At 20.2% G+C, this 15,886-nt stretch overlaps 1 protein-coding gene across 1 annotated transcript in view; it reads right to left on the bottom strand.

Annotated features, from left to right (window-relative positions):
- The window catches only part of LOC117181617 (INO80 complex subunit B), a 40,333-nt gene extending 25,585 nt beyond the window's left edge, over window positions 1–14,748 (bottom strand). Inside the window, exons 1-3 of the mRNA XM_033374482.1 lie at window positions 14,572–14,748; window positions 14,285–14,450; window positions 5,655–5,838 (exon numbers count right to left, since the gene is read on the bottom strand). Of these exons, the coding sequence (XP_033230373.1) occupies window positions 5,655–5,838; window positions 14,285–14,450; window positions 14,572–14,599 (378 nt within the window). The 5' untranslated portion in view covers window positions 14,600–14,748. The remainder of the gene's footprint in view (window positions 1–5,654; window positions 5,839–14,284; window positions 14,451–14,571) is intronic.
- Window positions 14,749–15,886: the final 1,138 nt, after the last annotated feature.

Raw genomic sequence — 15,886 nt, 5'->3', positions numbered from 1 at the left:
AAACTATTTTGTTAAAATATTATTTTTTGGGTTCAAAATTCATTTTTTTTGTTAAATATTTATAATTTTTGATGAAAAGTAATTTCTTTAGCTAAAAATTTTGGTATTTTGTTGAAAAATCGCTTTTTTGGTTAAAAATGAATTTTTGAAACTATTTTGTTAAAAAATTGTCTTTTGGATTCAAAATTCATTTTTTTTTGTTAAATATTTATTATTTTTGGTGAACAGTAATTTCTTTAGCTAAAAATTTTAGTATTTTGTTGAAACTTCGCTTTTTTGGGTAAAAATTAATTTTTTAAACTATTTTGTTAGAAAATTGTCTTTTGGATTCAAAATCCATTTTTTTGTTGTTAAATATTTATTATTTTTGTTGAAAAGTAATTTCTTCAGCTCAAAATTTTACTATTTCGTTTGAAAAATCGCGTCTTTGGTTAAAAATTAATTCTTTAAGCTATTTTGTTCAAAATTTGTCTTATTTTCTTACAATATTCATCTTTTGGATTTTTTTTAACTAAAAATTTAAATGAGAAATCATCTATTTTCTATTTATTTCTCTTTTTCCCTAGAAAATTTATCTTTTGGGTTGGAAATTCAACTGTTGGATTAAAAATCATCTTAATTTCTTTAGCTGAAATTTTAAGAAGTTTGTTGAAAATTCGCTTTTTCGGTGAAAATGAATTTTTTTAATGAAAATTAAACTATATTGTTTATAAATCCTCTATTTTCTTAAAAAATTTTTTTTATTCCGTAGAAAATTCATCTTTTGGGTCAAAAATTTCACAATTGAATTCAAAATCCAATTTAAAATTTAATTTAAAATAAAATTTCATTTTCTGTTGTTGATAAAGATTAATTATCTTAGTTAAAAATTAATTTCTTTAGCAAATAAAACTACCTTGCTAAAAATTCGTTTCCTCTTGGGTGAAAATTAAATTTTTTTAACTAAAAATTTAACTATTATTTTTAAACTTAACAATTTTGTTGAAAATGCATCTATTTTGTTAAAAATTTGTCTTTTTTCGCAATAAAATCATATTTTGGTTTGAAAATTCAAGTATTGAATTAAAATCTCATTTTTTATTACTTTTAAAGATTAATTATTTTAGGTAAAAATTAATTTCTTTAGCTAATAATTTAACTACTTTCTTAAAAATTCGTTTTTTTTTGGGGGGGGGGGGGTGAAAATTAATTTTTTTAACAAAAAATGTAACTTTTCTATTTATTGTCGAAATTTATCTGATTTGAGAAACATCCAATCTTCTTGGTTTCAAACGCAACTGTTTGGTTGAAAATTTAACTATTTTTTGTCTAAATTTAACTATTTTGTTGAAAATTGATATATTTTGTTAAAAATGTGTCTTTTTCGTAGAAAATTAATCTTTTGGATAGAAAACTTCACTATTAGATTAAAAATCCGTCTTTTTTGTTAAAGATTCATTATTTTAGTTAAAAATTAATTTCTTTGGCTACAAATTTAACTATTTAATTGAAAATTCGTTTTTTTTAGGGTGAAAATGAATATTTTTAACTGGAAATTTAAGTATTTTGTTGAAAATTGATCTATTTTGTTATTATGATTATTATTATTTATTATTTTTAATGAATATTAATTTCTTTGACTAGAAATTTAAGTAATTTGTTAAAAATTCGTTTTTTTGTGGAAAATAATATTTTAACTAAAAGTTTCATTGAGAAATCATTTTTTTTTATTTCTCTTTTCCAGTAAATTTTTTTTTTTTTGCGTTGGAAATTCAACTATTGGATTAAAAATCCATTTTTTGTTTTTAAAGATTTATTATTTTGGATAAAAAGTAATTTGTTAGGAAAAAATTTAAGTATTTTGTTGAAAATTCGCTTTTTCGTTGAAAATGAATTTTTTTACTGAAAATTTAACTATTTTTTGGTGAGAAATCATCTATTGTCTGACAAACTTGTCTGTTTTCGTAGAAAAATTGTGTTTTGCGTCGAAAATTTCCCTATTGGATTAAAAATCCATTTTTTTATTAAAGATTTATTATTTTAGATCAAAATTAATTTCTTTTACTAGAAATTTAACTATTTTGTTGAAAATTCATTTTTTTGTTGTTGTAAAAGTTAATTTTTTAACTAAAAATTTAACCGAGAAATCATTTTTTTTTTTAATTTCTCTTTTTCCGTAGAAAATTTATATTTTGTGTTATAAATTCAACGACTGAATTAAAAATTCATTTTTTGTGTGTTAAATATTAATTATTTTAGTTGGAAATCAATTTCTTTGACTAAAAATTCAAGTATTTGATTGAAAATTCGTTTTTTTGCTGTTTTTTTTTTTTTTTTTTTTTTTGGAGGTGCGAAAATGAATGTTTTTAACTGAAATTTAACTATTTTGTCGAAAATTGATCATTTTGTTAAAAAATTGTCTTGTTTCGTAGAAAATTTATCTTTTGGATCGAAAATTTCACTAATGGACTAAAAATCCATTTTTTTATTAAAGATATATTATTTTAGATAAAAATTAATTTCTTTAACCATAACTTTAAGTATTTTGTTAAAAATTCGTTTTTTATTTGTGAAGATTATTTTTCAACTAAAAATTTAATAAAGAAATTTTTTTTTTAATTTCTCTTTTTCCGTAAAAAATTTATTTTTTGGGTTGGAAATTCAACTATTGGATTAAAAATCTTTTTTTTTCAAAGAATTATTTTTTTATATAAAAATTAATCTGATTAGCTAAAAATGTAAAAATTTTAATGAATTTTTTTTTTGTAAAAAATGAAATTTTTCACGAAAAAATTAAATGTTTTTTTGAGAAATCATCTATTTTGTTAAAAAATTGTCTTTTTTCGTAGAAAATTCATCTTTTGCATTGAAAATTTCACAAGTGGATTAAAAATTCATTTTTTGTGTGTTAAATATTAATTATTTTAGATCAAAATCAAATTCTTTTACTAAAAATTTAAGTATTTTATTGAAAATTCTTTTTTTCTTTTTGTTATAAAAATTAATTTTTTAACTAAGCAATCATCTATTTTTGAAAAAATTTCCCTTTTTCCGTAGAAAATTTATCTTTTGGGTTGGAAATTCAACTGTTGGATTAAAAATACATTTTTTCGTTAAAGATTCATTATTTCAGTTAAAAATCAATTTCTTTGACTAAAAATTTTAATTTTTTTTTTATTAAAAACTCGTTTTTTTTTTGGCGAATATGAATTTTTTAAACTGGAAATTTAACTATTTTGTTAAAAATTTGTATTTTTTGCAGAAAATTAATCTTTTGGATCGAAAATTTAACTATTGGATTACAAATTAATGTTTTTGTTAAAGATTTATTATTTTATCTAAAAATTCATTTCTTTGGCTAAAAATTTAAGTCTTTTGTTGAAAATTCATTTTTTCGGTGAAAATGAATTTTTTTAAGTTTTGTTGAAAAAAAATCTAATTTGTTTTAAAACAATGTCTTTTTCCTTAGAAAATTCATCTTTTGGATTGAAAATTTCACTAGTGGATTAAAAATTCATTTTTTGTATGTTAAAGATTCATTATTTTAGATAAAAATCAATTTCTTGGACTAAAAATTTGAGTATTTAATTGAAAAATTCTTTTTTTATTGGGTGAAAATGAATTTTTTCTAACAGGAAATTTAACTAATTTGTTAAAAAATGAAATTTTTTTCTTAAAAATTTGTTTTTTTTTCGTAGAAAATTCGTGTTTTGGGTCGAAAATTTCACTATTGGATTAAAAATCCATTTTTTTTTATTATAGATTTATTATTTTAGATAAAAATTAATTTCTTTTACTATAAATTTAACTGAGAAACAATCTATTTTTTTAATCTCTCTTTTTCCGTAGAAAATTTATCTATTTTGTTAAAAAAATTTTTTTCGTAAAATTTCATCTTTTAAATTGAAAATTTTACTACTGGGTTAAAAATAAATTTTTTTGTTAAAGACTTATTATTTTAGATCAAAAGTAATTTTTTTAGACAAAAACTTAAGTATTTTGTTGAAAATTCGCTTTTTTGGGTAAAAATTAATTTTTCTAACTGGAAAATTAACTATTTTGTTGAGAAATCGTCTATTTTCTTAAAAATGTTTTTTTCGTAGAAAATTCGTGTTTTGGGTCGAAAATTTCACTATTAGATTAAAAATCCATTTTTTTTTATTATAGATTTATTATTTTAGATAAAAATTAATTTCTTTTACTAGAAATTTAGCAGAGAAACAATCTATTTTTTTAATCTCTCTTTTTCTGTAGAAAATTTATCTAGTTTGTTAAAAACATTTTTTTTTTGTAAAAAATTCATCTTTTAAATTGAAAATTTCACTATTGGGTTATAAATAAATTTTTTTGTTTGACTTATTATTTTAGATCAAAAGCATTTTTTTTTTAGCTAAAAACTTAAGTATTTTGTTGAAAATTCGCTGTTTTGGGTAAAAATTAATTTTTTTAACTGAAAATTCAATTTTTTTGTTGAGAAATCATCTAATTTTTTGATAAAATTGTCTTTTTCCGTAGAAAATTCATCTTTTGATTCAAAAATTTCATAATTGGATTCAAAATAGAATTTTATTCATAATAAAATTTCATTTTCTATTGTTAAAGATTCATTATTACAGTTAAAAATTAAATTTTTTTAGCAAATAATATTTATAAATAAACCTTGCTAAAAATTCGTTTCTTCTTGGGTGAAAATGAAATCATATTAACTGAAAATTTAACTATTATTTTTAAACTTAACTAATTTGTTGAAAATGCATCTATTTTGTTAAAAATTTGTCTTCTTTCGTACTAAAATCATATTTTGGTTGGAAAATTCAACTATTGAATTAAAAATGTTTATATTTTTTTATTAAAGTTTCATTGTTTTAGTTAAAAATTTATTTTTGGCTAAAAATTTAACTGTTTAGTTGAAATTTCGTTTTTTTTTTGTGAATATGAATTTTTTAACTGCAAATTTAACTGTTTCATGTTTCATTAAAAATTTATATTCTTCGCTTAAAAATATCTGTCTTTGTTGATAGAAAAATCATCTTTTTGTTTGAAAATTCAACTATTGGGTTAAAAATTCGTTTTTTATAGAAGATTCATTATTTTGGTTAAAAATTAATTTATTTTCTGGAATACTGAACTATGTTGTTGAATTTTTTTTATGTTTCAAATAATTTTTTTTTAACTAAAAATGTGGCTATTCCATTTTTATTCGAAATGTTATATTTTTTAATTAATAATTCACCTCGCATGTTGAAAATTCAATTATTTGGGTAGAAAATGTATATTTTTTGGTTGTAAATTAAAAATTTTTCTGAAAAATTCACATTTTTTTTTATTATCTCAACTGTATATGTAATTCTTCCATTTTTCGTTAAAAAAAAATCTTTTTGAGTAAGTTTCGATGTAAAAAAATAAAGATTAAAATTTAAATGATGCAATTAAAAAATTTAAAAAAAAACGGTTATTTTTCATCTATTGAAAAAATAAAATTATTGATTGATATTTGACAATAAAGTTACTTTTGTTCATGTCAAATACAAATTTCAATTCTTCTAAATATGTCTGCATTTAGTTAAATAAAAAATTTTGTATATTATTAAATAGAAATTATTTTAAAAGGATAAATTGAAAGAAAAATTTATGAAAAAGATTTTTATATATTTTTTTTTTTAAATGGAACATACCTCTTCAAGTTTTCCGGATTCAATAGCATCTAACCATCGTTCTTCTTCGCTACTAGTTCCGCTTTCTTTTCCTCTATTGCCTTTAGGCATTTTTTTTTTTGATGGAACTTTTGGCGAAGTTGACGTACTCGGCCCTGGTATACTCAATGGGGATATTTTTGCCTTTTCACGTATTTTTTCCATGCTAAAAACATCAAATCAATTTGAAAAACACAAAATTCTTAGTCGAAAATGCTATTAAAAAAAAAAAAAGAAATTGATGCAAACTCTTGTTTAAAAAAAAAACAAGAATCCTACGACCAAATTTGGACCACAAAGAACAAACAAAAACAAACAAAAATTTTATTGTAATGTGAAAAAATTAAAAAATAAATAAATAATTTGCAACCAAAAAAAAAGGGAATTTTCAACAAAATAGTTAAATTTTCAACAAAATTGATGAGTTTTCGTATAAAAAAATTAATTCGCAACAATAAGTAAAATAAATCAGAAGTATAAATTTTTGACAACAAAAAAATGAATCTATAACAAAAAAATATACATTTTCTAGAAAAATACGAGAAGTAAATTTTTAACTGCAAAATGACAGTTTTGTAACAAAGACGGAATAACCACATTTTCAGTAAAAAAATGAAGTTTCAACAAAATAGTAAACTAAAATTATAGTATTTAATTGAAAATTCGTTTTTTTTAGGGTGGAAATGAATTTTTTTAATTAAAAATTTAACTATTTTGTTAAAAAGTTGTCTTTTTCGTAGAAAATTTATCTTTTGGATCGAAAATTTCACTATTGGATTAAAAATCCGTTTTTTTTTGTCAAAGATTCATTATTTTAGTTAAAAATAAATTTCTTTGCCTAGAAACTTAAGTATTTTGTGGAAAATTCGTTTTTTCGGTGTCAATGGATTTTTTTAAATGAAAATATAACTATTTTGTGAAAAAATCTAATTTGTTTTTTAAAAAATGTCTTTTTCCGTAGAAAATTCATCTATTGGATTGAAAATTTCACTAGTAAATTAAAAGTTCATTTTTTGTACGTTAAAGATTCATTAATTTAGATAAAAATCAATTTTTTGGACTAAAAATTTAAGTATTTAATTGAAAATTCTTTTTCTGTTGGGTTTAAATGAATTTTTTCTAACTGGAAATTTAACTAATTTGTTAAAAAATGAAATTTTTTTCTTAAAAATTTGTCTTTTTTCGTAGAAAATTCGTGTTTTGGGTCGAAAATTTCATTATTGGATTAAAAATCCATTTGTTTTATTAAAGATTTATTATTTTAGATAAAAATTAATTTCTTTTACTAGAAATTTAACTGAAAAATTATATATTTTTTTAATCTCTCTTTTTCCGTAGAAAATTTATCTGTTTTGTTAAAAATTGTTCTTTTTTCGTAAAAAATTCATCTTTTAAATTGAATTTATCTTTTGGGTTGGAAATTCAACTGTTGGATTAAAAATACATTTTTTCGTTAAAGATTAATTATTTTAGTTAAAAATCAATTTCTTTGACTAAAAATTTAAGTTTGTGATTGAAAAAGTCGTTTTTCTTTTGTTTTGTGGAAATGAATTTTTTTTCCAACAAAATAGTTAACTAAAATAATAAATCGTTGACCAAAATATCAATGTTCAAACAAATAGTTTAATTTTCAATTTAAAAAAATCAATTTTCATACAAAGAAAAAATTAATTTTTAACTGAATAGTTAAATTTTCAACTAAATAATTGAATTTTCGACTGAAATGAATTTTCAACTAAAAAAGTTAAATTTTGAACGAAAAATGGAAGAATTACATATTCAGTTGAGATAATTAATTTTAAACAAAAAAAAAGGGAATTTTCAACAAAATAGTTAAATTTCCAACAAAATGAATGAATTTTCGTTTAAAAAAATTTATTCGCAACAATAAGTAAAATAAATCAGAAATATGAATTTTTGACCAAAAAACTGAATCTATAACAAAAAAATATGCATTTTCTAGAAAAATAATTACATTTTCTACACAAAAAAGACGAGAAGTAAATTTTTAACTGCAAAATAACAGTTTTATAACAAAAACGGAAAAGCCGCATTTTCAGTAAAGAAATCCATAAAAAAACGAAGTTTCAACAAAATAGTTAGCTAAAATTTTAGTATTTGATTGAAAATTCATTTCTTTTTAGGGTGGCAATGAATTTTTTTAGCTAGAAATTGAATTATTTTGTTGAAAATTTATCTATTTTCTTAAAAATTTGTCTTTTTTCGTAGAAAAATTATTTTTTGGATCGAAAATTTCACTATTGAGTTAAAAATCAATTTTTTTTATTAAAGATTTATTATAAAGAATAAATTTTTTATTCAAAAGTTGAATTTTTAACGAAAAAAAAAACTTTTAATAAAATAGATGAATTTCCAACCAAGAAGATTAGATATCTATAAAAAAAGACAAATTTTCTAGAAAAAAGAAATTTTCAATTCATTATTTTAGTTTCCAATTAATTTCTTTCCTTAGAAATTTAAACATTTTTTTTTAATTGGTTTTTTTTGCGTTGAAAATGACTTTCTTTTGTTAAAAATGCATATTTTTTACTTGCAATTTAATTTTTTTGTGTGAAAAATTCGTATTTTTTGGTTTAGTTGAAAATGAATTTTCAACGACGGAAAATGGAATAATTAAATTTTCCTTTAAAAAAAAAATAATTTCCAATTAAATAAATACATTTACAGTGTAATTTGGGATTTTTTAAGTTAATGTTAAAGTTTTTAACCAAAAATATTAATATTCTACGACAAAATAATTGAATTTTCAACTACAAACGATAAATTTTTAACGAAAAATGGAAGAATTCCATATTTAGTTAAAATGATTAATTTTCAACCAATAAAAAGGGAATTTTCAAGAAAATTTATGAATTTTTGATAGAAAAACGAATTCTCAATAAAAAGTTCATGGTTTTATTTCCATGAAAAAAAAAAACATTTCAATTTTGATGCAAAAACAGTTGAATTAAATCAAAAATATGAATTTTTTGACCCCAAAAAAATGAATTTAAAAATAAAAAAATATGCTTTTTCTACCAAAATAATTGGATTTTCAACCGAAAACAGACGAGAAGTGAATTTTCAACTGATAAACATAAGTTTTCTAATAAAAATGGAATAGACACATTTTCAGTAAAAAAAAAATAACAAAGTTTCAATAAAATAGTTCATTTCTTAAGTAAAGAAATTAATTTTTAACTAATATAATGAATCTTTAACATAAAAAAAAATGAATTTTTGACCCAATAGCGGAATTTTCTTCCCAAAAGATCAATTTTCTACGAAAAAAAGGCAAATTTAAAAGAAAAGATGATCTTTCAATCAAAAAACAAATTAATTCAAAATAAAAAATGATTGAATTCAACCAAAAAAAGTTTATTTTCAAGCAAATTTAATTTAATTGTCAATTAAAGAGTTGAATTTTCTTCTAAAATAGTTTGAATTTTCAAGCCTAAAAGACGAAATTTCAAGCAAATAATTTAATTTTTAACCAATTGAATTTTTAATCAAAACAGTTTAATTTGCATCTCCAAAAAGAGGAATTTTCAACCAAATAATAATCATTTTTAAGCAAAAGGCAATTTCAATCCAAAATATAATTATGGAATTTTAAACCCGAAAAAATCAATTTAAAAAATATATATATATTTTTTCAACCACGAAAGATGACATTCCGGAAAAAAAATATATATTTTCAATAAAAAATGAGGAATTTCCTACCCAAGAAGATGAATTTTAAATTAAAAAAATATGAATTTTCACACAAAAAAGTTGAGTTTTCAATAAAATTGTGAAATTTTCTATATTAAAAAAATGATTTTTCAAGCCAAAAAGAATTTGGAATCAAATAGTTAAATTTGCAACCAAATAGTTTGATTGTCAATTAAATAGTTGAATTTTTAACCAAAATAGTTTCAGTTTAAACACAAAAAGGCGAATTTTAAAGAAAATAATTAAATTTATTTTTTTATTTTTTATTTTATTTTAAATTTATTTAATTAAGTTTATTTTTATCCTAAAATAATTCAATATTCAACACAAAAGAGCAAATTTTCGATAGAAATATTAAATTTCTAACCAAATAATAATAATAATAATAATAATTTTTAACCATAACATGCAATTTCAAACCAAAATATAATTCTAGAATTTTAAACCCGAAAAGATAAATGAAAAAAATTTCGTTTTCTACCAGGAAAGGTGACATTTAATTTTTATTTAATTTTCAACCAAATAGTTTAATTTCAAACAAAATTATGAACTTTTCAATTTTACTGTTTACAAAACCGTTCAATTTTTAAACTAGAAATATGAATTCTCAAAATAAAAATTAATTTTATACTAAATACTTAAATTTTAGTCCCAAAAGAAAGAATTTTTTAAAAAAAGTCGAATTTTGAATCCAAAAATACAAATTTTCAAGAAAATAATTCAATTTTTAACCAAATAATAACAGTTTTTAACTAAAAATAGAATTTTACATTTTTAAACCCGAAAAGCTGCATTAAACCAAAAATTAAGAATTTTTTACAAAAAAATTGAACTTATAAAAAAAAATATACATTTCTACCAAAATTGTATTTTCAGTACGAAGAAGACGAGAAGTGAAGTTTCAGAAAAATAGTTAAATTTTAAGTAAATAAATTACTTTTTAATTAAAATAATGAATGTTCAACCCAAAAGATGAATTTTCTACAAACAAAAGACAATTTTTAAACAAAAAAGATCAATCAAAGAAATGAATTTTTAATGTAATTTTTAATTTTTAACATGATATAAACATTTTTAACCAAAGAAATTATTTATGAAACAAGAATTAAATTTTGATTTAAAAATGAAAGAATTACATATTCAGTTTAAATAAATAATTTTCAACCAAGAAAAAAGTAATTTTGAAACAAATCAATGATCTTCGATAAAAAAAAAATTAATTTTCAACAAAAAATAATGATTATATTTCCATCAAAAAATATTTTAATGTTCAATCACAAACAGTTCAACTAAACCAGAAAATACGAATTTTTCACACAAAAAAAATGAAATTACAACTAAAAAATATGCATTTTTAACAACAAACTCATTTTCAACGCAAAAAAAAAACAAAGAATTTTCATAAAAAATATTAAATTTCTAAGTAAAGAAATTAATTTTTAAGTAAAATAATGAAGTGAATATTCACTTTTTGTAGAAAATTTATCTTTTTTGATAGACATTTAATCTTCTTGACTCGAAATTCATCTGTTTTATTAAAAGCTTTTTTCCGTTAGAAATTTAACTTTTGAATTAAAAATTCATTTTTGTTGTTGTTAAAAATTTATTATTTTAGTTAAAAAATTAATTCCCATGCCTACAAATTTAACTATTTTGTTCAATTTTTTTTTTGAATGTTTGAAAGAATTTTTTCTCATGTTTGGAATAATTTAATTTTTAACCCAAAAAAGACGAGAAGTAAATTTTCCAGTAAAAAATATATTTCTTCTATCAAAAATGAAATAGCCAAATTTTCAGCTAAAACAAAAATCATTTTCAGCACAGAAAAAAAAACGAATTTTTAACAAAAAGTAATAATTATATTTTCATCAAAAAATATTTTAATGTTTAATTAAAAAACAGTTCAACCAAACCAAAAAATACGAATTTTTGACCGTAATAAATGAAATTAAAACTAAAAAATATGCATTTTGAACCAAAAAGATTCATTTTCAATGCAAAAAAAAAAGAATTTTGAAAAAAATGGTTAAACTTCTAAGTAAATAAATTAATTTTTAAGTAAGATAATGAATTGAAAATTCATTTTTTGTAGAAAATTTATCTTTTTTGATAGACATTTAATCTTCTTGACTGGAAATTCATCTATTTTATTAAAAGCTTTTTTTTGTTAAAAATTTAACTTTTGAATTAAAAATTCATTGCTGTTGTTACTAAAGATTTATTATTTTAGTTAAAAATTAATTTCAACTAAAAATTTAACTATTTTGTTGAATTTTTTGCTCAAAATATAACTATTTCATGTTTGGAATAATTTACTTTTTAACCCAAAAAAGACGAGAAGTAAATTTTCCAGTGAAATATATTTTTTCTATCAAAAATGAAATAGCCAAATTTTCAAGCACAAAAAAAATCATTTTCAACATAAAAAAAAAAAGAATTTTCAACAAAAAGTAATAAAGATATTTCCATCAAAAAATATATTTTAATGTTCAAACAAAAGCAGTTCAGCTAAACCAAAAAATACGAATTTTTCACCCAAAAAAATGAAACAACTAAAAAATAGGCATTTTTAATTTTTTTTAAATCATTTTCAACGCAAAAAAAAAGAATTTTTAAACAAAATTGTTAAATTTCTAAGTAAAGAAATTAATTTTAAATGAAAATAATATATTGAAAATTCATTTTTTTGTAGAAAATCTATCTTTTTTGATAGACATTTAATCTTCTTGGTTGGAAATTTATCAATTTTATTAAAAGTTTTTTTTGTTTGTTAAAAATTCAACTTTTGGATTAATAATTAATTTTGGATGTTGTTAAAGATTCATTATTTTAGTTAAAAATTCCTTTCTTTTACTAAACATTTCACTAAATTGTTGAAATTTCGTTTTTATAAAGCGAGAATTAATTTTTTCTCAACAAAAAGTAATAATTATATTTTCATTAAAAAATTATTTTAATGTTCTATCAAAAACAGTTCGACTAAACCAAAAAATACGAATTTTTCACACAAAAAAATTAAATTAGTATTTAAAAATATGCATTTTTAACCAGAAAAAATCACTTTCAACGCAAAAAAAACGAATTTTCAAAAAAAAAATTGTTAAATTTCTAAGTAAAGAAATTAATTTTTAAGTAAAATAATTAATAGAAAATTCATTTTTTTGTAGAAAATTGATCTTTTTTTATAGAATTTTTTTTCAAATTTATTGTTTTTATTGTTAAAGATTCATTATTTTAGTTAAAAATTAATTTATTTGACTAAAAATTTAACTATTTTGTTGAAATTTTTCGTAATTTTAGTGAATCATTTTCAACACAAAAAAAAACGAATTTTCAACAAAAAGTAATAATTATATTTTCATTAAAAAATATATTTTAAGGTTCAATCAAAAACTGTTCAACTAAACCAAAAAAAGGATTTTTTAACCAAAAAAATAAAATTTAAACTAGAAAATATGCATTTTTAACCAAAAAAATTCATTTTCAACGCAAAAAAAAAACGAATTTTCAAACAAATTGTTAAATTTCCAAGTAAATAAGTTCACTTTTAAGTAAAATAATGAATATTCAAAAACAACAAGAAATGAAATTTTAAACCTATAGTTGAATTTTCTATCAAAAACGACGAATTTTCGACAAAATGGATGATTTTTTAATCACGAAGATTAAATTTCTATCGAAAAAATATAAATTTTCGACAAAAAATGGAATAATTGAATTTTTATTTAAAACTTAATTTTAATTTTACAAAATTAATTTTCAATCAAAGAAATCAATTTTCAATCTAATATTTTCAATTAAAAATATAATAGTTGATATTTCAAGAAAAAAGGAATTCAATTCAAAATAAAAAACGATTAAATTCAACTAAAAAAGATGATTTCCTAAATTACACAAAAAATTTTCAACCAAATAGTTGAATTTTTTATTAAAAGAGATGATATTTTAATCCAAAAAGACGAATTTTCAATCAAATAAACAAAATTTTTTGAACAAAAAAGTTAATTTTCAACCAAATAGTTGAATTTTATAACTGAAAAAATTTATTTTTCAAACAAATGTCAATTTTTTTAAAAGACAGTTGAATTTCTAACAAAATTATAAAATTTTCATCCAAAAAAGCTTTGTTTTTTGAGCTGAAACGGGTAAAAAAAAGGTAAATTATATTTGAATTCAATAACAATTATATAATTAAATTATAAATAATATAAATAAAGTAATATTTTTTATTAAACAATTTTTTGTTTTAATTATTTGGTTGAAAATTTAATCATTTTGTTGAAAATTCGTCTTTTTGTTTAAAATTTGATTTATAAGTTAAATTTTTTTTTAAATTCCAGATTTTTTTGAAAATTCGTATTTTTGGGCAGAAAGTTGAACTTTTTTCGTAGAAAATTAAACTTCTTTGGTTGCCAATTGAACTAATCGATTAAAATTTCCTCTTTTTGGGTTGAAAATTGAACTTTTTTGATAAAAAATTAAACTATTTTGTTAAAAATTGAACTATTTGCTTGAAAATTTGTCTTTTGAAATTGTAAATTCAACGATTTTGTTTAAAAATTCAATTCCTTTAAAAATGAACTATTTGATTGAAAACTCGTCTTTTTTGTCGTAAATTCAACAATTTTCAATTGTAAATTAAACTGTTTTTTTTTTAATTAATTGGTTAAAAATAAAATCAGGAATTATTTTCCAAAATAGACCTTAAAGACGATGGAATATATAATTTTTAATTCTCTCAAAATTCGAGAAATTTTTTAATCAAAAGGGAAAAAAAACATTTTTTGGGAAATGATTTTAGAAAAAAAAATCTAAAACTTTTTTTTAGCAGTATTTTCATGAGAATATTTTCTCCTCAGCGAGACGTTATTTAAAAGTACAACTTTTAGTGTAAATACCTTTTTTCTTCTTCCTTTTTCACCTTGACTTTAAAAATTTTTCTTCTTTCCGCATCTCCCGTTATATCCAGAAAAGCCGCAGTGTCCTCGATCGACAATTTTTTTTTCTTGTGTTTCTTGTGCTTGTGTTTTTTATGTTTCTTTTGCAATAATTCCAGGCCAGGCTCTAAAATTGAATAAAATTTAGAATTTAAATTTATTTAGACTAGTGCGAAAGGTATGACAATTATAGTTTAAATTCTAAATTAATGGTTCCAGCGTTTCAGAAACATTAAAATCAAACTTACCCATAATTAGCTCTTCATCGGTACTCATATCCTTAGGTTTTGCAATCTGCAGAGGTAAAAATTAAATACACTCAATACTTGGATAAACCATTTTTCGTAAGGTAAAAGGATTCACTTGTAGGTTATGTTATGCTTCTAGCTGGAATGCTCTATGTAAAAACAGGTTACACCGTGTAGGGTACTGTCACTAGAGAGAAGTAGAAGCGGGGCGCACACGCAGTTGCACAGCGCACAACGCATAGCGTAAAAGGTTCTAGACAAATCACAGGCCTCCATTTCCCGAGAAATTAAGTTCAGATTATATAATCGAGATTATGACAAAATTTAGGAGAATTTAAAAGAATGTAAGAGAATTTATGAGTTTTAACAATATTTTTATTGTTCAGGTTATATCAGCGGTTGAATATACATTATTTTCTAGCTCAGATATATTCAGGAATTACAGGGGTTCATATACTCTAAAATTTTCAAATGTATTGATTTATTTCAAACAACAAAAACTTTTTCTACTTCAAAAAGAGAACTCTTTAACAAAATACTGAAAATTTCAACGAATAATTGCAGTTTTAACATAATAGTTGAATACTTAAACTAAAAAGACAAATTGCGAACGAAAAAGTGTCATATTTGATATTTCAATAAAAAAAGAATGAAAGTTATGCAACAAAATAAAAGAATTTTAAAAACAAGCAAACGAATTTCCAACAAATCAATATTTTTTACTCCAAAAATAAATAAAATTTTTTCAAAATTATATTGAATCTTCAAACCAAAAGACAAATATTCTTCAGAAAAGTGAAATTTTTAACAGAAAATTTGACTGTTGAAGAAAAAATTAATTTTCCACGAAACTGATTCATTTTTACGCAAAAAAATAAAATTTCAAACTAAAAAATAATTTTTGTACAAAAAAAAGCGAATTTTTAACTAAAAAATATCGATCTTAAGAACTGGAAAAGTTCCATTTTTTGTTAAAAAATCAATTTTAAACAAAAAAACAACTATTTTCCGCTAAACAGTTAAATTTTAAACCAGACATACGCTTCTAATAAAAAAATTCACAACGTAGTTTAACTTTGATCCAAATTGTAAAATTTTCAATTAAAAAAGATTAATTTTCAACAAGATAATTAAGCTTTTAACCAACGAGATAACTTTTAAACTTAAAATCTAAAGCTTTAACAAAAAAAGTGATTTCTTAAACAAAGCGATTCAACCAAATGTTTTAAACAAATCAGTTGAATTATCAAGTAAAGAAGAACCATTTTTAAACAAAAAGTTACATTTTCGTACAAAAGATGAAATTTATTTTATA

The sequence above is a fragment of the Belonocnema kinseyi genome, chromosome 10 (genome assembly GCF_010883055.1).
Source record: "Belonocnema kinseyi isolate 2016_QV_RU_SX_M_011 chromosome 10, B_treatae_v1, whole genome shotgun sequence".
In the NCBI taxonomy this organism is placed as follows: Eukaryota; Metazoa; Arthropoda; class Insecta; order Hymenoptera; family Cynipidae; genus Belonocnema; species Belonocnema kinseyi.
Note: the sequence above shows the minus strand (reverse complement) of the source record. Positions and strands in the feature narration are given on the sequence as shown.